Genomic DNA, 26,105 nt, shown 5'->3' with positions numbered 1-26,105 from the left:
AATTTCTACAGTAGTGCCCTGAGGAATAACGTAGATAAAGAGCAGGAAAGTTGATATAGAGCAGGCGGGTCAAACAAACTGGTGTTTTTTTTCTGAATCATAACCACATACTTTCATTGCCTGAGCTTAAGAAATTCAACATGAAAATGAAGTGTTTTACCTACGTTCTAAGTTTACTTTGAAAAAAGCATGTTGCGAGCAGAAACTGTATATTTCCTGTGAAAACAGAAGTTTATTTCTTATTTCATTTCTGAATGTCTGATTCTGACACCGGAGGATACATAGTATGTCATATTTTGACGTGTGTCCCCTGACAAAGTGGCGATATTTGACGAGTTGGGATGAGATCATGTTGGAAAAAGATGGATCCAGGAGGATGTCAAGCAGCCACACGACCTCCTCTGCGCCATGTAACTTGGAAAGAAGACAGGCTACACATGAGAAGCACAACTGTAGCACATCATTCTCACAGGTAGAAGAATGAAACAACTCCAGGGGTTGTATTTGCAAACATTCTGACAACACTCTCAGAGAGTTCCTAACTCAGGCTAAAACATTTTAGCAAGAAGTTGTAGGGATAAGATGTGCATCTATGTCATCTCTAATCACTGGCCAAAAGGTGGTAAACAGATTTGCAACAAGGAAAAGTTTGCTGTGCGGAAAGACAGAGACTGCACATTGATGGTGAGAGTTTACTCTACAGAATGACCGCCAGCAAGTCAAAGCGATTCTGCCTAAGAAGTTCCATGAGCTGGTTTATAAGGCACTGCATCAAGAAATGGGCCACCTGAGAGTAGAGAGAGTACTGACCCTCATCCGAGACCGCTTTTATTGGCCTCACAAGTAGAAGGATGTTGAGCATTACATAGCACGAGCGCATAGTTACAACAAACACCCCAACCAGCCAACTAGAGCTCCCCTCACCAACTTCATTACTACGTACCCATTCAAACTGGTTGCCATTGATTTCCTACATTTGGAAAAATGTAAGGGAGGTTAGGAATAAATGTGTGCAACACTTTAGCTTAGGAGTGATTTAGGAAAGTTCTCAGAGCAACTCTGAGCAAGGAAGAGACATAAACTTTTACCTTAGTGAGGTGGTGTGGCTGACCCTGATGCTAGGTATGATGCATAAGTAACTTATTACTCTGCACAGAGAGTAATATTGTAAAGTAATGCATTACTTGCCCAGCTTTGCTTTACCTCTATATTTTACACCAGAGACATTAGGGATGAAGACACTAATATGAAATCTATTCATGGAGGAGATTGATGCCTATTTGAGTAAAAAGTAAACTCCTTAGCTGTGTGAGTAAATGCCCAACACACATCCATGAGGCTGAAATCAGAGAGTAAATGCTTTATGAGATTGAGTTTTGCTGGTTCTGTCAGTTTTGGATTAAAATGGTATATCAGAACCGGTAGGCTACTGTTTGAGCTTACCTTTAACAGGTGTGAATCCACACAGCAGGCAACGGACGATGAGGTTGAAGAGTGTAGGCGACAGTGAAACACTGTTACTGAGCTCCTCAATACCCGTAAGCTTAATTTAACTTCAATCCAGCTGTGTGGGATGTTCTCCAGACTAGACCCGCCCTATTTCCCCAATGACCTCATTCAAACTCCGCCCTAGAAACTTGAAGGGAAATCGCTATAGGTGTCTCATGACATTATAAAACATAATTATGATGCTATAATTAATCTATATTTATTTTTCTTGCCCTCTAGCAGCGAAAATTAAATTACAAACAATGGTAATAATAATTATATTTGAGCATAAACTGTTTATTCTTCAATAAGTTGTGTGTGGTGCAGCAAACAAACTCACCTGAGGACGGTGCGAGCTACTGGAAGTTATTCAGTCCATGATCGGCACAGTTTGGGATGTGATCTTGAGTCAGGATGAGAGGTGCACTTTGTAAAAGAGAAGGTGTAAGTTAAAAAACACAGTGTGGTCCCGTGTATGTTCCATGAGGGCTGCAGAATCGCTTCCTTGTTTGTTGCTTAAAATTACACACATCCTACTGACAAAAAGACAGAGGAGGGAGAGTGTCTTAAGGGCACAGTATTAACCTTTGCATCCGATATTTAATCGGATAATATTTGCATATTGTCTTGTTAGCGTTGAGTGTTTTTGAGCTTGAGTTTTAATGACATTTGTTTTTAACAATAATTTATTGGCTCCATAAGTGAAAAACTGATGGGTTTTTTTTGCAGTGACTCCAAATGTTCGCATGAGAGTGAAATTCAAAATGCTGTAAAAAAAAAAAAAATCAGTTTTTGAGATAAAATTCTGATATTTTCCAAACATCATCTACCATGACTCCAAAATTTTGTCTTTTTTTTTAATGAACATTGAAAATGTATTTAGCAAGAATTTGCAAGTATATGTTTACAGTACCGTTTACAGTCAAACATTCTGATGCACTGTAGGCTCAATTTTTGATAAATCAAAACTGTGTGGATCATGTGTGTAGGACGGTCTGCTCTGTAGCAAGTTTGGTGTCAATTGAGCAAAAACTGTGGGAGGAGATAGGTTTAAGAAGTTTTTCTTTTTTTTGGAAAAAAAAACAGTGATGAACTTCATAATTTTTAATAGGTTTAAATGTACAAAAGTTTCTTCAGTATTGGGGCTACGTTTTGGTGAAAGTTGGAAATCTGTAGCACGTGTGGTTGATTTGTTGTGAATTTTCAAAGTTTTGAATTTTAGAGGTTTGCTGTAGCGCCACCATCAGGACTATTGGCTTGAGTTTACAGCTGAGGATATCTGGCATGAGACCTTTGTGCAAAGTTTGGTGAGTTTTTTGCCCATGGGAAGTATGATTTCCTCGGAAGAAGAAGAAGAAGAAGAAGAAGAAGAAGAAGAAGAAGAAGAAGAAGAAGAAGTGTAACAATAGGGTCCTGGCAGCTTAGGCTGCCTGGAGCTATGTACATTTCATCCATCCAAAAATGCACGGCTCTGAATCTCGCCATGTTGTTAAAGGCTTCTTCTTCTGTTATGAATTGAAAGCTTCTGACTTCCTGGTCAAGAACTGGGGCAGAAACTGTGGAGCATGCTCAGAGCACCTTGGCCAGTTTTTGTCTGATTGACTGTATACATGCAGGAGGAATTTGACTCCCAACTGTATCATCTGGATGTGTTAGCTCGACCCAGAAATTCGATTTAGTACAATTTCAGTTGGACTGACATTTTTTACATGTATTCAAAAAGTCAGATTTTAGTTGGACTAGCGCAATAATTGATTTTCTCTAATGTCATATAAATGTACTGACTGATGGTCTAAAACAGTCAATCAAACAGGTTTTTTCGGCTGTTACGAATCACTGCAAATAGGACAGGTGCTTGAGCATAAATGTGTATACAAAATACTAGGCTGATTGGTCCAGTAGTTTGCGAGATGAGCTGCAGACAGACGGATACTCTGAGGCAAATTGTGATTTGTGATATTGGGCTTTATAAATAAAATTGATTGATTGATTGATACTCGCACACATACATGCACACAGACCAAATGCATGATCCCTTCCACAAACCAAAATCACCAAGAACAAAGGACCTTTTTTTGTCCAATAACCCATTCAATCAGTAACACAAGTTATAACAAACAATCCAAATTAGAATAATTTTGCTCTGCTGCCATTCAGTGAACAACAGGCAGAGCTGCTAACAGCCTCAAACTATCAAACTCCACAAATCCATTCAGCAGCTCCACCATCCATAGTCAGACACACACAGCTGATTATTGCTGGATTACAGCTCACAACTCGCACCAACGGCTAATGCTGCTCCGGTTTGAGTGTTTTAGCTGGTGTAGACTATTTACTGGAGTTTACCTGCCTGTTGCTCATGCGATATTTGAAGATAATTACAAGCACAGCCCGTCTCTGCTTTCAGTGTCTGATAGTCGACCACTTACATCTCCGTCTCATCTCAACAAAAATGAAACATAGATTTTGTCTTAGTTCAGATCTATTTTAGCTCGTCATCGTCTCATTTCCATCATGGGAAAAAGGCTGTTGACGAAAATTTTTTGACGGACACCGTCACAAGTTAATTTTTCTTTTCCATTTAAGTTGTAGCCCCTCCACAACACACACAGACCATACATACAAGTATTAAAATGACAAGAGAATGAAATGAAATAAGACTATTGAGAGAAGCTGCTATTGCAGCACTAAAAGCAGATGTTTATTAACGAGACGTCAGGCATTTTCAGCCGCGATTGTGACATCAAAACCATGCTTTTTAGCCAGACACTGGGGCATTTCCAGCACTGGCTGTGATGACAAAATTAGATATTTTAAGCCAAAACATGATCTTTTCCGAACCATAACCAAGTGGTTAAATATAACCACGAGTTAACCACCTCATTGTTGAAACATAAAGAAAAGTGAAGTTTCAGTCTATCCACTACATACTAAACGTACAAATGTTAGGTACCAGTGGTTTGCAGAAACACACAATGCCAACATTTATTCTGCCAACTAGGTTTTTTGGACTCAAGTATAACATAGATAACTATATTGCGGCACACACTTGTGCAGCAGCTTTTGGCTCAAATATCCTGTGTCTTTTGTTTAATGTTCTTTGTTGGAATGCATCACTTGAGTGTCACAACTAATTTCACTGTATTCCTATGCAATGACAATACATGCTTTCTAGTTTTAGTTGTAGTTGTAGTTGTAGTTGTAGGTGTGCATTTTGCAATGCAAAGTCATGCAAAGAGAGATGAAATGTTTCTGTGTGTCCAACCATCACATGCAACGCTATCTGGAGATAAAATTCAAATTGCATCAGCATTTTACAGAAGCAATCCAGTGTCAGTGCTGACACAGCTGATGCTGAAAAAGGGCATCAGTGCAACATACTATACATACATGCATTAAATGGGGAGATGTCAGAGCGAGGGGGCTGCCCATGGACAGGCACCCTGAGCTGTTGGGGGGTCGGTGCCTTACTCAAGGGAACCTCAGCAGTGCCCAGGAGGCATCCTTGCACCTCTCCAGCTACCAGTCCATGCTCCATATTTGGTCCGGATAGCAACTATAACCAGCGACCCTCCAGTTCCCAACCCAAGTCTGTGTGGACTGAGCTACTGCTGTTTCTGTCATCAGCACAGGGGTGAAACTTTGAGCCCAAATCAGAGAAACGTACAGGATTTTCTAGCAGTAGAGTGCTTCCCTTCATACTATAAAAGCCTCCCTGCTGCAGGTCCACTGTGTCCAGCTGTGACTGGACGGGTCTGACTCCTCAAATTAACAGGGAAAAATCCAGGCAAGGTAGGTGTGTAGTGTTCTCATCTCTGTGAACCACCAATGTAGTCTTAGGGAAACCACTTAGACTACAGGTCCTTTCATATGCTAAAGAGGAAAGAAAATGAATAATTAGTCAGCTGTCAGCATGTTAGCATCACTGAAACACATGAACTCAAAAATGAAAGGCTCTGACGTACCTCCCATTTTCGATACTTATGTATCAAATATCCTGTGACTCCAACAACTATGATCGCCAGCAAGATGCAGAAAACCACAATTAGGATCACTCTGCTCTGACTGGACAGCCCACCTGACAGGAGCAAACGAAAAGAGACAATAAGAGCTGATGTTAGAAAACAACAAACACACAACATGAATGTGACTCAGTGTCAGGTCTGATAAACTCTAAAGCTTTAGTTATAATCCATCAGATTTCAGCCCTGAAACACAAAATGCCGAAAACGACTGTCTTGTGTTGTAGATTATCAGTGATCACTGCCGGTGCTGAACTTAAAGACAGATATATTAAGTTTCCTGTGACTGCTTCACAATAAAAGCCACCTCATGTTTCACCAGTTGAACTCTTTTAATGTAAAGCAGCAGCAGTAGGAAATTAAGTATCAATAAGGTAAAATCACATTGGATCACATGCAGACATCGTTCCCTGTGAACCAGCTGTGCATGAGTACAATTTGAGTCCAGTGCAGGAATGGCGGACCCCGCCACTGACAATAAAAACTACCACAAAGAGGTAAATACAGAATTTGACTGGCTATTGCTGAAAAAATACACATCATTAGAGACATTTTGAAAATCTTATAACTTTAAACATGAAGCCTGACTGAAAAACAAGGGTAAAGAAACTTAAAAATAGCATGTTCATGCTGAGAACTCTCACTTCTCACTTTGGCTCTGGAAAAACAGAAGATTCACAGTGACTTACAACTCTACATTTAAAGGAGACGACAGCAGTTTCTTATTGTTGACAAATATAAAATAAATAAGCTTTAAAATAGTTAAGCTTCTGACCTTATTTTTATTTATTTTTGGCATTGTATAGAGAAGACAAAATGTTGATACATCAAACTGACTTTACATTAAAAAATGACACTCATCTGTTGTTGCAACCCTGACAAAAAAAAAAAAAAAAACATAAAAAATTCTGGCAGCACCACTGACATCTTCAAATGTCTTGTTTTGTGTCGACAACCAGTCCAAAACCCAAAGATTGACTGTGATATAAAAAAAAAAGAAATGCAAAAAAATCTGAGTTTTTCTTCATAAATGACTTAAATGATTAATCGATTATCAAAACACCCATCAATTCATTGATTTATCATTTCAGCTCTAAGAAAGTTTTTCCTTGGACTGTCAAAATGTTGAATAATTTGAACAATTAAAAGTTAATAAAATGTTTTTAGCAGCAGAAATCTCCCCTCAAACTGGCCTTGAAACTGACCTTAAACCAGGTGTATGACACAGAACATGACACCCAGGTTAAAGACTAAACCAAAGGTATGATGATACAGTCAGAACAGAAGTTGAAACTTCTTTGTCACATACTACATAGTGCCACAGAAATACTACAGAAAACGTGTTTAGTATAAGACAGTTGTTTTGTCAACTAGGTTTTTTGGACTCAAGTATAACATAGATAACTATATGCGGCACACACTTGCAGCAGCAGCTTTTGGCTCAGATGTCCTGTGTCTTTTGTTTAATGTTCTTTGTTGGAATGCATCACTTGAGTGTCACAACTAATTTCACTGTATTCCTATGCAATGACAATACATGCTTTATAGTTTTAGTTGTAGTTGTAGTTGTAGTTGTAGGTGTGCATTTTGCAATGCAAAGTTATGCAAAGAGAGATGAAATGTTTCTGTGTGTCCAACCATCACATGCAAAGCTATCTGGAGACAAAATTCAAATTACATCAACATTTTACAGAAGTAATCCAGTGTCAGTGCTGACACAGCTGATGCTAAAAAAGGGCATCAGTGCAATATACTATACATACGTGCATTAAATGGGGAGATGTCAGAGCGAGGGGGCTGCCCATGGACAGGCACCCTGAGCAGTTGGGGGTCGGTGCCTTACTCAAGGAACCTCAGCAGTGCCCAGGAGGCATCCTTGCACCTCTCCAGCCACCAGTCCATGCTCCATATTTGGTCCGGATAGCAACTATAACCAGCGACCCTCCAGTTCCCAACCCAAGTCTGTGTGGACTGAGCTACTGCTGTTTCTGTCATCAGCACAGGGGTGAAACTTTGAGCCCAAATCAGAGAAACGTACAGGATTTTCTAGCAGTAGAGTGCTTCCCTTCATACTATAAAAGCCTCCCTCCTGCAGGTCCACTGTGACCAGCTGTGGCTGGACGGGTCTGACTCCTCAAATTAACAGGGAAAAATCCAGGCAAGGTAGGTGTGTAGTGTTCTCATCTCTGTGAACCACCAATGTAGTCTTAGGGAAACCACTTAGACTACAGGTCCTTTCATATGCTAAAGAGGAAAGAAAATGAATAATTAGTCAGCTGTCAGCATGTTAGCATCACTGAAACACATGAACTCAAAAATGAAAGGCTCTGACGTACCTCCCGTTTTCGATACTTATGTATCAAATATCCTGTGACTCCAACAACTATGATCGCCAGCAAGATGCAGAAAACCACAATTAGGATCACTCTGCTCCGACTAGACAGCCCACCTGACAGGAGCAAACGAAAAGAGACAATAAGAGCTGATGTTAGAAAACAACAAACACACAACATGAATGTGACTCAGTGTCAGGTCTGATAAACTCTAAAGCTTTAGTTATAATCCATCAGATTTCAGCCCTGAAACACAAAATGCCGAAAACGACTGTCTTGTGTTGTAGATTATCAGTGATCACTGCCGGTGCTGAACTTAAAGACAAATATATTAAGTTTCCTGTGACTGATTCACAATAAAAGCCACCTCATGTTTCACCAGTTGAACTCTTTTAATGTGAAGCAGCAGCAGTAGGAAATTAAGTATCAATAAGGTAAAATCACATTGGATCACATGCAGACATCGTTCCCTGTGAACCAGCTGTGCATGAGTACAATTTGAGTCCAGTGCAGGAATGGCGGACCCCGCCACTGACAATAAAAACTACCACAAAGAGGTAAATACAGAATTTGACTGGCTATTGCTGAAAAATACACATCATTAGAGACATTTTGAAAATCTTATAACTTTAAACATGAAGCCTGACTGAAAAACAAGGGTAAAGAAACTTAAAAATAGCATGTTCATGCTGAGAACTCTCACTTCTCACTTTGGCTCTGGAAAAACAGAAGATTCACAGTGACTTACAACTCTACATTTAAAGGAGACGACAGCAGTTTCTTATTGTTGACAAATATAAAATAAATAAGCTTTAAAATATTTAAACTTCTGACCTTATTTTTATTTATTTTGGCATTGTATAGAGAAGACAAAATGTTGATACATCAAACTGACTTTACATTAAAAATGACACTCATCTGTTGTTGCAACCCTGACAAAAAAAAAAAAAAAAACATAAAAAATTCTGGCAGCACCACTGACATCTTCAAATGTCTTGTTTTGTGTCAACAACCAGTCCAAAACCCAAAGATTGACTGTGATATAAAAAAAAAAGAAATGCAAAAAAATCTGAGTTTTTCTTCATAAATGACTTAAATGATTAATCGATTATCAAAACACCCATCAATTCATTGATTTATCATTTCAGCTCTAAGAAAGTTTTTCCTTGGACTGTCAAAAATGTTGAATAATTTGAACAATTAAAAGTTAATAAAATGTTTTTAGCAGCAGAAATCTCCCCTCAAACTGGCCTTGAAACTGACCTTAAACCAGGTGTATGACGCAGAACATGACACCCAGGTTAAAGACTAAACCAAAGGTATGATGATACAGTCAGAACAGAAGTTGAAACTTCTTTGTCACATACTACATAGTGCCACAGAAATACTACAGAAAACGTGTTTAGTATAAGACAGTTGTTTTGTCAACTAGGTTTTTTGGACTCAAGTATAACATAGATAACTATATTGCGGCACACACTTGCGCAGCAGCTTTTGGCTCAGATGTCCTGTGTCTTTTGTTTAATGTTCTTTGTTGGAATGCATCACTTGAGTGTCACAACTAATTTCACTGTATTCCTATGCAATGACAATACATGCTTTCTAGTTTTAGTTGTAGTTGTAGTTGTAGTTGTAGGTGTGCATTTTGCAATGCAAAGTCATGCAAAGAGAGATGAAATGTTTCTGTGTGTCCAACCGTCACATGCAAAGCTATCTGGAGATAAAATTCAAATTGCATCAGCGTTTTACAGAAGCAATCCAGTGTCAGTGCTGACACAGCTGATGCTAAAAAAGGGCATCAGTGCAATATACTATACATACGTGCATTAAATGGGGAGATGTCAGAGCGAGGGGGCTGCCCATGGACAGGCACCCTGAGCAGTTGGGGGGTCGGTGCCTTACTCAAGGGAACCTCAGCAGTGCCCAGGAGGCATCCTTGCACCTCTCCAGCCACCAGTCCATGCTCCATATTTGGTCCGGATAGCAACTATAACCAGCGACCCTCCAGTTCCCAACCCAAGTCTGTGTGGACTGAGCTACTGCTGTTTCTGTCATCAGCACAGGGGTGAAACTTTGAGCCCAAATCAGAGAAACGTAGAGGATTTTCTAGCAGTAGAGTGCTTCCCTTCATACTATAAAAGCCTCCCTGCTGCAGGTCCACTGTGACCAGCTGTGGCTGGACGGGTCTGACTCCTCAAATTAACAGGGGAAAATCCAGGCAAGGTATGTGGGTAGTGCTCTCATCTCTATGAACCACCAATGTAAACCACTTAGACTACAGGTCCTTTCATACGCTGGAGAGGAAAGAAAATTAATAATAGGATATTAAACATCAATGAGGTAAAATCACATTGGATCACATGCAGACATTGTTCCCTGTGAACCAGCTGTGCATGAGTACAATTTGAGTCCAGTGCAGGAATGGCGGACCCCGCCACTAACAATAAAAACTACCACAAAGAAGTAAACACAAAATTTGACTGGCTATTGCTGGAAAAATACATAAAAAATACAGAAATCCATTAGAGACATTTAGAGACATTTTGAAAATCTTATAACTTTAAACATGAAGCCTGACTGAAAAACAAGGGTAAAGAAACTTAAAAACAACATGTTCATGCTGAGAACTCTCACTTCTCACTTTTAACGTCTTTGTCTTCCGTTGGATCAGACGTTTGTAGACTGATGGGTTGCAGTGGTGTTTCTGTTTTCTGAGCTGACTTTGGCTCTGGAAAAACAGAAGATTCACAATGACTTTGTGTGTATATATATATATATATATATATTTGTATCGTATAGAGAAGACAAAATGTTGATACATCAAACTGACTTTACATTAAATACATGATGATACAGTCGTGTGATTTTGTTCCAGACACCACAGCCTTGAATCAGCTTTGAATGGCGTTTAACTGCTGATCAGTTTAGGACATAATTTAAATCTCAAGCATGAACAATAAAGAGGAACAGAAGTTGAACTTGTTAAGATCAGCAATAACATACGGGACAAAGGAGGATCTGTAACGCTCAGTGCTGCATTTAGGGAGGCAAAACCTCCGCCCTGATGGAAGCATCTAAAACTCAACATGGAGGGGGTGTTGAGAGTCTGAGACAACAGACCGAGCTTCAGAGGTGACCCTCTCTTCATACAGATGCTGGAGGTCATTTAAAGCAACAGCAGTGATCTTACAACACAGCTTGACCACTTTTCCCAACCTGTTCTTGATTTTAAGGCTCAGATTACCAAACCAACAGACCATGTTAAAGGAAGGAACAGACTTGATAAAAAAAGAATAGAACAATTTCTTGATCGTCCTTTCTACATAGAAACTCCTCACCTTCCTTAAAAGAATAGCTGTTGGTTTGCCTTCTTACAGATGCTGTCAGTGTTCACATCAAAGTTCAACTTGTCATCTTGTTTGTTTCCAACAAACACTTTCGATATGGTACCAAAAGTAACCCTTCAGACATGGTCCTTACACCCTAGCGTTTCCATTGCAAACAGTACCCTTAAATGTGGGCGGGGTTGTTGTCACTCACTGTATTACGTGCTTCTTCAACAGCTTCCACTTTAGTTTGTCGTGGAAGGAGTGGAAATGTTTACAGAAACGCACATGTAATAATGACAGTCATTACATGGATTATACTTATGTGTCGAATCAGCGCCATCTGCACCTCCCCAGAAATGTAACTACACATCACAGCGACGCAGACCTCCTGTCTGTTTCTGTAAGCTGAAACCATTTCCCTCAGTGGAAACAAAGCTTTTATTTACTTTAAGTCTTGTGTGTGATTTATTCTGGCTTCATATGAGCAGAGGAAATCTCTGCTCATCGCTAGGCTAATTTATACAATGTAAAATGCCATAGGCTTGTGCTAATAACGTTAGCTTGTTGTATTTGTTTGGAAAACGTGTTTAGTATAAGACAGTTGGTTTGTCAGTGAACCTTGTGAGCTGTAATGGAGCCGAATTTTGTAACATTACCTGTGTTAAATGTTGCTGTTGTCCCTGGCTTCATATGAGTAGAGGAAAAGGAGGAAACTGAAACTGAAATGCTCATACCTCGGTGGTTATTATGAGTCCAACTGACTTCAAATGAATCCTTGTACAAAGCCAAAAGATTCTCTGGCAGGATTTAGATTTCCTCTGCAAAGCAGCATGATTTTCTGTCACTACTTCAGAAGCAGATTTAAAATTCCAAAACATTTGCTATTTTGCTTGCTACAAACTGTGTGCAGAAATTCTCCCAAAAGATCCACAATGCTTCTGTTGAGTGACTGAAGAAAGTGTTTGGAGGAATTCTTTAAGTTAGGCCTCTCTTATCCTTTAACTCTGTGCCATCATCAGGTCAAAATAATTATTGATTTCTCTGGTTTATGACCAAATGCCTGAAAACTGGGTAATTCAGCTCAGGCAAAGTTTCTATTTAGTGCTTATTAGCGTGCTAAAATGCTAAACTAAGATCCTTAGACTCTTTGTATAGTTTCATTTACTGAATTCTACTGAATCAACTTACCAGTGACAGTGAGCTGACATGTAGCAGTGCTGCCGTCATAACGTGTGTCCACTTCACACATGTACAGTCCTGAGTCATCAGTCCTGAGTCTGGACACATGAAGTCTGAGTCGTCCCTCTCTGAGGACGTCTTTGTCACACTGGACTCGTCCTGTAAACTGTTCATCCTGAGACTCTGGGACCTCAACACCTCCATGTAGACGAAACAGGACTGATGGTCTGAGATCAGTTAACAGTTCACAGTAGATATAAAGGGAGTGGAGGGAGCTGCCAGGTTTGGTGGTGAACATCCACTCCAGTGTGATGTTGTGGTTCTCCTCTGCCTGATAGGAGGTCTGTGTCACATTGACTACAAATGTTCCTGTTGAGGAGACAGAGCAGTCAAACACGAAAAATTAGAAAGGATAAACAGAGTTAAGAGAATGATAAATTGCTTTTTTACACCACTATTTTACAATATGTATTAAGTAGTATATTTACGTTATAATATATTTTCATAAACTTATTTCCTAAGTTTGTTCATGATGCATTACCCAAGTGCATCATAAATGCAAGATATATATTTAGGACTTGAGTTTTGTATTCATCAAAGTCATAAAGACATGAAATATATAATAAACTGTGAGCTGTGTGGTAAAGTCAAGACATTAATTTAGAAAAAGGTTATGAATTAAAAATGTTAAAGGTGATCACAGTAGATAAAAGTTCAATCATTAAAAACTCAAATCAATGCATATGTTCTTGATGTTTGCTGCCATCTGCTGGTCATTTTTAGATTCTTTCTCAGTTACAAGTCAGGCCCAGTGGAGTAAATGCATCAAGACAAACAGTGCAGAAAGTGTGTAACGCTTTTTTCCAATTTTGAAATAAAAACACTTACTATTACCCCGCGCTTGCTGTTCTACCTGTTGTTCTCCTCAATATTTGATAAATGCTTTAATATTTTCAACTTGAATTATTGCATCCATACCATGACAATGTAGGTGAGGTACACATGGTTGTGGATAAAATGATGAATTTATGGCTAATTAAATATTCTACAAAATAGCTGTTTATGTCAAACATAATGTAATTAGTTCAGGACATTTTATTTTGTGTGAATTTTGGAGCACCCTGCATCCCACTGAAAGTACTGGTAATCTGGATTTGGTAATCCAACACACTGGACCTTCAATAGTTTACAGATGTTCTCACTGACATATTTTAAAATGTCAAAGAAATAACAAGGAAAACGTGCTTTAAAGTGTATTTTGTCTTTTCTTTTTCTGGGTAATAACAGAAGGTGTAAACTAACCACAGACACTGGAGGTCAGGTTGATGAGCAGCAGGATGATGTAGATCACCTTCTTCCTGTGAGAGGAGACAGAGCTGAAGAGGAATGTGATTCATCATGATCAATACAGGGGTGAGAGAGACAAGACAGCACCCAGCCTTGATTATGGGTCAGAAACAATAGGTCAGTTTACATGCACACTAATATTCCACTATTATTCCCAGTATGAGAATATTTGGACTTTGATGTAAACATGTAAACAGCATATTCTGTTTGGATATTCTGAATTAGACCTTTTCCAAATGTTGCATTTTCCAATTAAGCCATATGGGACGTTGGTATTTTTGGATTTTAACAGCATTCTTTGGACATGGAGGTAGAGCATTCAGTATTCCATCTCAACTGGGTTTATTACTGCAGTTTAGAGACACAGCTTCTTGTTGCAACACGTTCTCATCTCAGCATCAAATACTGAAACTTTGTCAGTGGACCTAAATGGCAAATATGACATGCTAGATTCTCTCCTGTGTCAGGTTGTTACAGCGTGTCAATTTACACTTGTTACACACATTGTGACTTTTCAAAATACGCTTTCATTTTCACAGTAAACGTACAGTTTCTGCTCGATACATGCATTTGGTCTTTTTCAAAATAAAACTTACAATGTAGGTAAAACACTTGGGCAGTTTCCATACATCATGTATGTGTAACGTATATCAGGACGTTTAATGTACATCATTAAATCAAGGTTTTGATAGCATGTCTTTCAAGAAATACGCATTTTATTTTCCGAATCTTTATTCACTGAATGTACATGATCTTTAACTTCTTAGTTATAAAGTGCAGCAGGAATGAGTCCTAAAAAACGGAAGTGAGTCAGCATTTTAGCACTGGTCTGTGGTTAACACAAGCTTGAGAAATTTTCAGGTTTTGTTGTACGACATAAATTGGGTCAATAAAGTTAGCAGTTGCTAACGAGCGGCTAAATGAGACTGCAGAATGTCATCATGCCTAACAGCCAAGGTTATCATAATGGATACTAGACTAAAAATTAGAACAGGGTGTAAGAAAACATTTTAATCAACTGAAATAAAAATAAAAAGTAGCCTTTAGAAAAAAAATAACTGAAAGGATATTGTGTACTTACAAATCTAAAATAATACACTGGACACCTCTAGTTTTAGTCTTTGTCAGTGTGGTCAAATTTGTCATGAGGAGGCATTGGTTCATATGTTTATTGAGACTGGGAGTGAACTGGCTTCACAAAGTGTTGTGCTGGATTCAGGTTGTGGCCGCAGAAGAATGAAGCCTTTCCACAACAGACAAAATAGTAGCTCAATGCGCCACTTCTGCCTACAAGACAAACTTGGAGGATCACAGGCAGCATGGCTTTGAGCCAACCAAAACTAACAAAAAAGCTTTTTATTTCTCAGAATTGAAGAACTAACTCAAACATTAACATTAACATTAACATTAACCCATCATACTTGTTAGAAAGACTTAACTCACCATCTGTGGAACAGCTCTGACCTCTTGACGTACGAGGAGAACGACGTCATCACCTGGAGCAGCCACGATTGGTGGAAGTTAACCAATCACCTCAGATTCACCTGAGAAACAGAGGATAAATTATTCATGCCCAGCTTCCAGAGACAATAGGTTGTCAACAGTGGTTCTACACAGCAAGCTTCAGAAATACACAATTTGTCTTGAAACCACTTTTAATGATTATTTTCATCAGTTAGTTATTAGACAGTGAGTAAATGAAATGCTAGATTGTGCAGGGACATTTGTGTTCAGTGTGATCGACCACACTTCCTCAGATAAAAGTTTCTGTTCCTTCCTTTCTAAGAGTACTTCCTTAAATCACTCCTAAGCTAGGACTCCTTAGTACAGGTTTTTAGGCTAAGTCAGGAGCTCTGAGAGTGTTCTCAGAATGTTTGTGAATATGACCCGAGAGTTCGATCCTCTGCCTGACCCTCCCTGTGTCCAAGACTATTCATTAATTAAACAGTCTAAGCTAATTAATTGTTCTATATCATCATGCTATTATTTATATACGTAGGGGATTTTAATACCAGAGGTGGAAAAAGTACTGAAAAATTCTTCTCAAGTAAAAGTATCCTTACTTTGATGAAATTCTACTTAAGTACAAGTAAAGCTACCCATCTAAAATCTACTCAAGTAAAAGTAAAAAGTAGTTCGTTTAAAATGTACTTAAAGTAGAAGTTACTTAGTTACTTCCAACAACTTGATGGGGGTCACTCCTATGCAGTGCAAAAATGGTCCAGAGGTCATAAATCCAATCCAAAAACTGGTTATTTTTTTATGATGAACCACAGAATTCAATTCAGTTTAGGGCTGCACAATATCATTAGAGCATCACCATCGCAATGTGTTCTTGTGCAATAGTCACATTGTGAGACTCGCACTATAAGTTCATCAATATAATATTAGTCAAAGGCAATATGCCTGCTTATTTTGCTGGTTAATACTTAAGGTTGTGAAGTTCTCAGTTTCCATGACAGTTTGATTGTAAAATGTATATTTCATGCAAATACAGCCTTTCCAACTCCCAAATGATGACTTCTTTCCAAATAGAGCTATTCAAGTTATTGCAATACACTGTATTATGGCTGGACGGTATGACCTAAAATTCATATCACGGTATAAATCGAATCCCTTCACGCTAACGGTATATATTGCGGTATAAATTTAAGTGTAAAAGTTATAATAGTAGTGTTTCTGAATGGGTTTTGTAGTCCCTTAGCAAAGCTAAATTGATAAAAAAATACAACAACAAAAGCAAAGATATAATGTATTTTTTAGAGCATTTATTGTGCAGAATGCAGATCTCAAAACTCAAAATTAAAACCCAGTACTCTATGGTGCAAAATGTCCCCTGGGATCTATATCAAAAGGTAATTTCCTTCTTTTAGCAAAATCCTAAATGACTGAGTTGTGTTTTTTCCACCTGGACCTTTATGCTCTGCCATTTCTCCTCTAATCATCACGCTGTAACCTGTGACAGGTTGCTATGATACCACAACTATCACACATTCACATATGGAGAGAGTCTGAGTCCGGGGCTGTTCATAAAACATTAACTCACTCACTCACAAGTTCTCCAGCAACACATGTTGCACGTGCTACGCTAAATCACGGACGTGAACCAGCTCCTCTTGCTCCGCTGTCTCTGTGCTCGCAGCCATTTTCACACTGAGTCAGGTGCGATGACGTCATCGACGATAGGACGGTAGAGCGCAAATCTCTACCGTGGGCCAAATTTATATCATCTCTACCGTCTACCGCATATACCGTGCAGCCCTACACTGTATATTGCAATACATATCGCAGTATACAAAATCGTTGTCGCATTGTCAGTTTTGTCTAATGTTGTGCAGCCCTCACTCATTTTGACTCACCAACACAGCTGTTAGACTGATGACACACAGAGCAACTTTTTGAGCAATGTTGTTGGGCATTATTCTCAGGGATGCAAACAGGTGTATGGTCAAGAAAGAGAGAGCTTGTCGAAGCGAAATTCTGAGTATTAAAATACACTAACACTAATTTGGAAGAATACTGTGTATTCCAAAACAGAACAAATCAGAGTTCCCCCTATATGCAACTGGCAGGTGGTGCTCCGCTGCTGAAATATGACCGCTGCTGCTGATTTATTTTTCTTTTTTTGTCTTAGCTCTTTGTTATATTATTTGGCGCTACAGACGCTTCATATCCAGGTCAATTCACACTCTTGTGAGTAAAGCATATAAGAGGAGAGGAGTGGGCTCTGTCTGATCTCTTCATAAACTAAAGTTATATTATTTTTCCGCGACGGACGCTTCATATAATAACATTATATTATTTATTGTGTTACACGATGAAACATTTCACTTTATAACGTGATGACTTATATTGTTTACATGACGTCATTTCTGTCTCTATATGGTCGCACTTGTACTGCTGCATTGCTGCCACCGGCTCCCCCTTGATCCAACAAGGAGCAGGACGACAGGGCCTCCTCTGAAAATCAATAAACATCTCACTGGTCTTAGACACATTAATGTGGAGGAAGGAGTGGCCACACCAATAAACTAATTCATCCAGTACTGAGTCATGATCATATTCTGATCCATGAAGAAGGCTTACAATAACTCACACGCATACCTAGAGACCAGTCTTCATGAGTGATCACTCTGACATTCATTTGTGTATAAACAAAATAAAAGAGGAGAAAGAACACATCCCTGAGGGGAGAAGAAAGATGGGTGCTGGACTGTATGATATGCAAAGGTCGAGTTTCTCTTCCAGTATCTAATGCAAACTGCAGTGCAGTGCATATGTATGTGTTATTTTGATATTACTTCAGTTTATTGACCTGCTGTAGACAGTATTAGAGCATATGGATCATTTCCTAATCAATGATCATGATTAATTCAGCAGATCAAGTCTGAGCACTGTCACAAAGAAAAACTACACATAACTACATATGTCAGATTAGAACATGACAAAAGCAAAGTTCATTGTCATATACAGCTGTTTAGATGCGTACGCTCAGGAGATTAGTAGCCTATAGTAAATTAGTTAGAATAGTAGTTTGTCGTCGTTGCTATGGTAACAAAACGATGCCAACGGCTGATAGGAGAGCTTACCTTTAACAGGTGTGAATCCACACAGCAGGCAAAGGACGATGAGGGTGAGGATTATAGGCGACAGTGAAACACTGTTACTGAGCTCCTCCATGTCCATTTAAATGTGTGCGACCGTAACTCAGACACACTGACGACTAACTTCAAGTTTCGTCTAGTCCCGACACATTTCACCAGTGACCTCATTCAAACTCCGCCCTACAAACTAGAAGGAAATCCCCATCGGTGTCTCCTGACATTATAAAGCTATGATACTGTAATTAATCTATATTCATTTTTCTTGCCCTCTAGCAGCGAAAATTAAATGATAAACACTGGTAATAATAATTATATTTGAGCATTGAGGTCTTTTAAGGTCTTAACCTTTAAATTCGATATTTGTGTATTGTCTTGTTTTTAAGAGTTTTAATGACTGCAGACAGGTTATTATTTTCTTTAAGTTTTCAAGTTTTGGCAATGACTCACAAAGCTCAGTGCAAGTCACTATAAACAACAATACAAAATAGACAGTATCTTTTAAAGATAAAAGAATGTTATATGTTTCATGAGGTCTGCAGAATCGCTTCCTTGTTGGTTTCACAGATCAAGCTGCCGGCGGAAGAGGTGTGGGGGGGGGGGGGGGGGGGGGGCTTCAGGGCACAGTATCAACCTTTTAATTTGATATTTAATTGTTTAATATTTGTGTATTGTCTTGTTAGCGCTTAGTGTGTTTGAGCTTGAGTTTTAATGACTGCAGAAAAGTTATTTTTATATCAATATTTTTCTCCCTTTTTCTTTATTTACTTGATAATTATTAGTCAAAAATTAAATGCAAGTTAAATGTAATCTATCCTCATGTGCTTCTCCAGTGTTCTCTCATCCCAGGATATATTTGCATGTGGGGCCCATGTGGGTAGTAAACACTAATACAATACACTACAACACACTTGTAGAGAGCCACATTCTTTCCCTTTACCCTCATCAGGGAGGTTTTTATTCTCATCTCATAAATAGCCAGCTTTTTTATAGTCAGAGAGTTACTCTGCACGGTCTCCAAAATGCATCCAGTGTCCTCCCACAGTCTGAACACAGGCTGCCTGTACATGTAACTAAGAGTGTTTGTCTTCAACATAACAGCGTTAACCTGTCCTGTGTCTCACTTCTTGCTCAGTGCATGCTGTGATTGGTGTGTCAGTGGAGCACAGATCTCCATCAGGCAACCAAGTGGCTGCCCAGACTGATAGCTACTCACTTACTCAGTGTAGAAGCCCAAATAATAAGGAAAATAATCAAATCAAGAAAATCTGCATGTCCACAAAAGCAGGCACGCAAAATGCTCCAAGCCTGAAATGCTCCTGGTGTATTAGTACATTGTGCAGCCAAGGGGAACAAAGCTGGGTGGCAGAAAAGTTGCGGCCTCCACCGGCCGGTTAACATGACTGAAGTAAATTGAGTTACAGTTACAGCTCAATTTGGCCATTTAATTGCTCTACTGTCCTTGTCCCAGTATACAAGCACAGGAGGGGAATTGATTTATGGACCGAAGTCCAGCTCTGCTCCCTCTTTCAGCTTGTTGGACTGTAGTGGTTATTCTTGGTCCTATAACCACTGTGGTGGCTGAGCAAAGATATGTCTGACTCGACGCATCCAAAAACTTCAGTGCTTCAATGCTCAGAAGATGTAAATTTAAGTCTAAATAAGGATTCAAAGATAAACTAAGGATTCTATAAAAACTGAAGCAATTTGTAAACCATTAACAATTGAAAAAGGAAGTGATTCTGCAGCCCACATGACACATAACCAGACCACACTGTGTTTTTTAACTTCCAGCTTCTCTTGTACAAAGTGCACCTCTCATCCTGACTCAAGATCACACCCCAAACTGTGCCCATCATGGACTGAGTAACTCCAGTAGCTCGCACCGTCCTCAGGTGAGTTTGTTTGCTGCACCACACACAACTTATTGAAGAATAAACAGTTTATGCTCAAATATAATTATTATTACCATTGTTTATCATTTAGTTTTCGCTGCTAGAGGGCAAGAAAAATGAATATAGATTAATTACAGTATCATAGCTTTATAATGTCAGGAGACACCGATGGGGATTTCTCTCTAGTTTGTAGGGCGGAGTTTGAATGAGGTCACTGGTGAAATGTGTCGGGACTAGAAGAAACATCCCACACAGCTTGATTGAAGTTAGTCATCAGTGTGTCTGAGTTACGGTCGCACACTTTTAAATGGACATGGAGGAGCTCAGTAACAGTGTTTCACTGTCGCCTATAATCCTCACCCTCATCGTCCGTTGCCTGCTGTGTGGATTCACACCTGTTAAAGGTAAGCTCAAACAGTAGCCTACGGTTCTGATATACCATTTTAATCCAAAACTGACAGAACCAGCAAAACTCAATCTCATATAAAGCATTTACTCTCTGATTTCAGCCTCATGGATGTGTGTTGGGCATTTACTCACACAGCTAAGGAGTTTACTTTTTACTCAAATAGGCATCAATCTCCTCCATGAATAGATTTCATATTAGTGTCTTCATCCCTAATGTCTCTGGTGTAAAATATAGAGTTAAAGCAAAGCTGGGCAAGTAATGCATTACTTTACAATATTACTCTCTGTGCAGAGTAATAAGTTACTTATTGCACTAACCGTGCATTACTTTGATCAAAATGACCTCAGAAGAAATAACAGGCATTTTAAATGGATGAGGGTGGTGCTGTTTGACGGCAGCTAATCAAAGCACAGAAGCTCCAGTTTATTACAGTTCATTTCCACAACAGTGCTGCACGTCTGACCCATTCACCAAATATGTTGTGAACATAAATTAGGGCATCACGTAGAGGCAACAATTATGTTGGGGTCAATTGGCTGTCGGAAATAATTAATAATAATGAATGGTGGCTGACAAGGACAAACGCGATGCAGATAGAGATATGCAGCGTGTCTTTTTGCATTTGTTTTCTCATATGCAGCACGTTTCTGTATTTGCAGCATTTCCTCTTTGCATTTGTTTTCTTATCTGCAGTGCGTTTCTCTATTTGCAGTGTATGGTTTTGTTGTTTGGTTAAATGTTGTTTAGTATTTTTCGGGGTTCAAGCCCAAAGGGCTGAAACCCTTTTGTTTTTGTCCTGTTTTATTATTATTATTATTATTATTGTTATTATTATTGTTATTATTATCATTCAGAAATGTTTTCGCAAATTCCCATGGGATGGTGGTACATCATAGAGACATGAAATTTTGACTGGAAGTTGTGTGCAAATGCTGCTCAAGAAACATAATAGCCTACCAATAGGCCAGATGGGGGCGCTAAAATTAAGGTTCTATGAAACTTTGTTTTGAAAGGCCATCACCCTGCACAGTATGTCAGATTGACTTGATATTGCAAACACATGTTCAGGTGAATGGGCTCACTGAAAGTCTGTCAAGAACCGTCAAGGTTCGCCCACTTGATTTTCCGCCACATTGATTTTTTTTTTTTTTAACACTTTTTTGACATCTCCTAAGGCGTAGATCTGATTTGTACCAAATGTTCTGTGGCTCATCATGGGGTGAAGCTTTTTAAAAGTTATCAAAGACTTTTTGATAGGCTATGTCTGTGCATTTTGATGATAGTGACTCAGCACATTAATGGATTTTACTCCTTAACCGTTCAGCCTATTATGAGAAAACTTGTAGCAAATGTCGTCATACATATCCGAATCATACCCTGAAAGTTTGATTCAAATCAACCTATAGGGGGCGCTACACAAGCAAAAAGTTGATATCTCATAATCAACCAGAGATATTTGTACAAAACTTGGTTTGCATCATTTAGGGTCATATCTCAGTCGATGCACAAAATTTGAAAATGATTGGTTAAAGGGGGCGTGGCTTATTGCATTAAATATACATTTCAAGACATCTCACATTCCATATTTAACAAAATCATAATAAATCACCAGTGTGTCCTACAGAGCTAAAATGAAGGCTTTCCACAAGTGTGCTGTATCGCCTTGATGTTGGGTGATTTTTTTTTAGCCCATTTACTACCCACACGGGCCCCACATGCAAATGTGTGCTGGGATGAGAGAACACTGGAGAAGCACATGAGGATGAATTAAATTTACCTTTGGATTCACTGAAATTTAAACTAATGGATCATTTTTTATTAAAAAAATGCATTTAATTTTTGACTAATAACTATAAGGGAGAAATAAAAATAACTTTTCTGCAGTCATTAAAACTCAAGCTCAAAAACACTAAACGCTAACAAGATAATACAACAATATCATATGATTAAATGTTTAAGCCACAAATTCAATTAATTCAAACTATTGTGTTTGGAAAATACCATAATTTTAAGGTTAATTCTTTTATCTTTAAAAGATATTTAGTGCATTGTGGTGTATAGTGACTTGCACTGAGCTTTCTGAGTCATCACCAAACTATTTAAGGTCCAGTGTGTTAGATTTAGGAGCATCTATCGGCAGAAATGGTGTGTAGTATTAAGAATAATGTCTTCCTTGTTGTATGACAACCTGAAAATAAAATTCATTGTGTTTTTGTTTTTTTCTACAGTTCTACTGGTTTGATTCACATTTTCGTGTTGTTGTTTTTTACAGTCACTGTAGTTCTCTACGTTCTTGGTAGACAGAAGAAGTTTCAGTTGCTTGCAGTCTGCAGGCTCACATCTAGATTCAGCTAAATTATACACACTGGACATTTAAAGCCAATAAATAAACTGTGGGAAAGGGCTTTGTATTGAATCATTGCTTAGACTGTGAATTTTGTGTCACGCCAAGGAGACACAAAATTGCCTCAAGGAGAAAAAAAATGTCTTAAAGACACAAAATTACCTAAAGGAGAAAAAAATTGCCTCATAAAGACACAAAATTACCTCAAGGTGACAAATAATTGCCTCAAGAGCATCTTAAGGGCTATATCAGTAGGCAACTGGACTTGCTTGCTTTTCTTGAAGACGTTCCACCTCTCATCCAAGAAGCTTCTTCAGTTTATTCAGAACTTCAAAACTGAAGAAGCTTCTTGGATGAGAGACGGAACGTCTTCAAGAAACGCAAACAAGTCCGATCAGCCACAACATTAAACCACTGACAGGGGAAGTAAATAACATTGATCATCTTGTTACAGTGCAATGTTCTGTTGGGAAACTTGGGGTCCTAGCATTCATGTGGATGCCACTTGACATGCACCACCCACCTAAACACCACTATGGACCAAGCAAACCCCCTCATGGCAACGTCATCCCATGGGAGTAGCCTCCCCCAGCAGGACAACGTGTCATGCCACACCACAAAAACTGCTCAGGAATGGCCCAAGGAGCATGACCAAGAGCTCAAGGCCTTGACCTGGCTCCCATATTCCCCAGATCCAAATCTGATCGAGCATCCTTGGGACATGCTGGTGCATCAATCTCGCAACCCACAGGACTCTAAGGATCTGTGGTGAAGACCCTGGTGCCAGACACCACGGGGCATCCCCAGACTTCCTGGGTCCATACCTTGACATGTCAGAGCTATGTCCAATCTGTAGAGATTGGCACGTCCCACAGATGCTCAATTGGATTAGGAACTGGAGACTTTGGAGGCCAGGTCGATGCCTTGAATCTTTGTCATGTTCTTTGGATCATTCCTGAGCAGTTTTGTGGTGTGGCGTGGTGCATTGTCCTGCTGGGGGGCTACTGCCATCGGAGAGTGTTGTTGCCATGAGGGGGTTTGCTTGGTCTGCAACAGTGTTTGGGTGGGTGCAGCTCGTCAGGTAGCATCCACATACTGTATATGCCAGCACCCAAGGTTTCCCAGCAGAACACTGCATTGTAACAAGATAATAAGTGTTATTCACTTCACTTGTCAGTGGTTTTAATGTTTTGGCTGATCGGTGTAGCACCTAAGAGTACCATGACCTGGATGACTGAGAATCTTCACCGACATGCCTCAAGGAGACAAAATGATTAACAAGAGACACAGAATGACCAAAAACACACAACATTATCCCAAAGACAGACAACATTACTCAAACAGCCTCAAAATTGCCTCATAGAGACACAAAATCACCTCAGGGAGACAGTAGACAACACAAGACACACAAATGGCTACAAAAAGACACAAATCTACCTCAAAGAGACACAAAATTAAAGTCCAGCACAAAGCCTGTGTGTCTTGCTCATATGTAGAGGAGGTGGTGGGGCCTTTTGCATATCTGCCCAGGGGCCCATTGTTTCATAATCTGCCAATGTTGTCAAGGTGTTTAGCTGTTAAAGTTGTCTGCTCCTCACTTTCCCTCTCTGTCTCCTCAACAGGAACATTTGTAGTCAATGTGACACAGACCTCCTATCAGGCAGAGGAGAACCACAACATCACACTGGAGTGGATGTTCACCACCAAACCTGGCAGCTCCCTCCACTCCCTTTTTATCTACTGTCAACTGTTAACTGATCTCAGAGCCTCAGGTCTGTTTCGTCTACATGGAGGTGTTGAGGTCCCAGAGTCTCAGGATGAACAGTTTACAGGACGAGTCCAGTGTGACAAAGACGTCCTCAGAGAGGGACGACTCAGACTTCATGTGTCCAGACTCAGGACTGATGACTCAGGACTGTACATGTGTGAAGTGGACACACGTTATGGCGGCAGCGCTGCTACATGTCAGCTCACTGTCACTGGTAAGTTGATTCAGTAGAATTCAGTAAATGAAACTATACAACGAGTCTAAGGATCTTAGTTTAGCATTTTAGCACGCTAATAAGCACTAAATAGAAACTTTGCCTGAGCTGAATTACCCAGTTTTCAGGCATTTGGTCATAAACCAGAGAAATCAATAATTATTTTGACCTGAAAGGAAAGTCAGACGATCACCAGAGTTGAAGGATAACAGAGGCCTGATTGAAAGTATTCCTACAAACACTTTCTTCAGTCACTCAACCGAAGCATTGTGGTACTTTTGGGAGAATTTCTGCACACAGTTTGTAGCAAGCAAAACTTCATACCTTTAATATGCACATTGCAGCTTCGGTGACTTAAGAAATTATGAGGTTAACCTTTTATGATGGCTACCAATGATGCCAGATAGGTAGATTATTCTTCTCTCTGTCAATCTGCTGTGGTTGATTTGTTTTCACTGAAAAGTTTCCACTGCAGACAATCTTTGACTTATCTTTTACAGCAGCTGCTGATGAGCCCAAACCTTCAACACAAACAGCGGGACTACAACCAGGGAGTCGGGAGAGGAGCGGCCTCTATGTGGGATTGGCAGTAACAGCAGCTCTAGTACTGCTTGTCTGTGTTGGACTTAAGATGACCCACAGGGGACCCAAACCAACCATTTCATCAGGATAAGAAGAGCTGCTGTTGACCTCGTTAACATTCTGGGAGAGGAGGTGGTGGTAGTGGATAAAAACAACCACTGTAGAGTTGACATTGACAACAGACTTCCGAAGGAAACTCAGGTTCTGTAACATGTGCAGCAAGATGCTGCAAGAACAGTCTTTTTGCTGCAGTGTGCAGGAGCAGTGGCGTCAGAGCCAGAAACCAAAGCAAACTGAACCAACTGACCAGAAAATCCGGCGCTGTTCTGGGAAAACTGTTGTGTTGGACTGACTTGAAATTAGACACACATGTCCAGCTGAATGTGTTCTACGAAAGCCTGAGGAACAATTAAGGTCCGTCTGAGCAAATTTTACGCCTTTTTGAATTTTTTGAAAAACACATTTTTGACGTCTCCTTCAATGTAGGTCCAATTTACACCAAATGTTCTGTGGATCATCATGGGATGAAGCTCATCAGCAGTTATAAAAGCATTTTGATGATACTGACCAGTGAATGTTAGAGGAGGCGAGGCT

At 39.5% G+C, this 26,105-nt stretch overlaps 2 protein-coding genes across 8 annotated transcripts in view; one reads left to right on the top strand and one right to left on the bottom strand.

Annotated features, from left to right (window-relative positions):
* Window positions 1-4,888: 4,888 nt before the first annotated feature.
* LOC125884443 (uncharacterized) overlaps window positions 4,889-26,105 on the bottom strand; it is an 88,081-nt gene continuing 66,864 nt past the window's right edge. Inside the window, exons 1-7 of one of the 2 annotated variants that reach the window (XM_049569408.1) lie at window positions 15,142-15,356; window positions 13,654-13,709; window positions 12,361-12,720; window positions 10,485-10,571; window positions 7,847-7,959; window positions 7,393-7,754; window positions 4,889-4,999 (exon numbers count right to left, since the gene is read on the bottom strand). In XM_049569408.1, the coding sequence (XP_049425365.1) occupies window positions 7,731-7,754; window positions 7,847-7,959; window positions 10,485-10,571; window positions 12,361-12,720; window positions 13,654-13,709; window positions 15,142-15,191 (690 nt within the window). In that variant the 5' untranslated portion in view covers window positions 15,192-15,356 and the 3' untranslated portion in view covers window positions 4,889-4,999; window positions 7,393-7,730. Of the gene's footprint in view, window positions 5,000-5,026; window positions 5,362-5,453; window positions 5,567-7,392; window positions 7,755-7,846; window positions 7,960-10,484; window positions 10,572-12,360; window positions 12,721-13,653; window positions 13,728-15,141 lie in introns of those variants that run through there. The other variant, XM_049569407.1, reaches the window with a different exon arrangement.
* Window positions 20,053-26,105, top strand: part of LOC125884441 (uncharacterized) — a 95,331-nt gene continuing 89,278 nt past the window's right edge. For 2 of the 6 annotated variants that reach the window (XM_049569403.1, XM_049569405.1), the window contains exon 1: window positions 20,261-20,598. In XM_049569403.1, the coding sequence (XP_049425360.1) occupies window positions 20,502-20,598 (97 nt within the window). In that variant the 5' untranslated portion in view covers window positions 20,261-20,501. Of the gene's footprint in view, window positions 20,195-20,260; window positions 20,599-26,105 lie in introns of those variants that run through there. The other 4 variants (XR_007448695.1, XM_049569404.1, XM_049569402.1 and 1 more) reach the window with 4 other exon arrangements.

Source organism: Epinephelus fuscoguttatus, linkage group LG23, assembly GCF_011397635.1.
Source record: "Epinephelus fuscoguttatus linkage group LG23, E.fuscoguttatus.final_Chr_v1".
NCBI classification, from domain to species: Eukaryota; Metazoa; Chordata; class Actinopteri; order Perciformes; family Serranidae; genus Epinephelus; species Epinephelus fuscoguttatus.
Note: the sequence above shows the minus strand (reverse complement) of the source record. Positions and strands in the feature narration are given on the sequence as shown.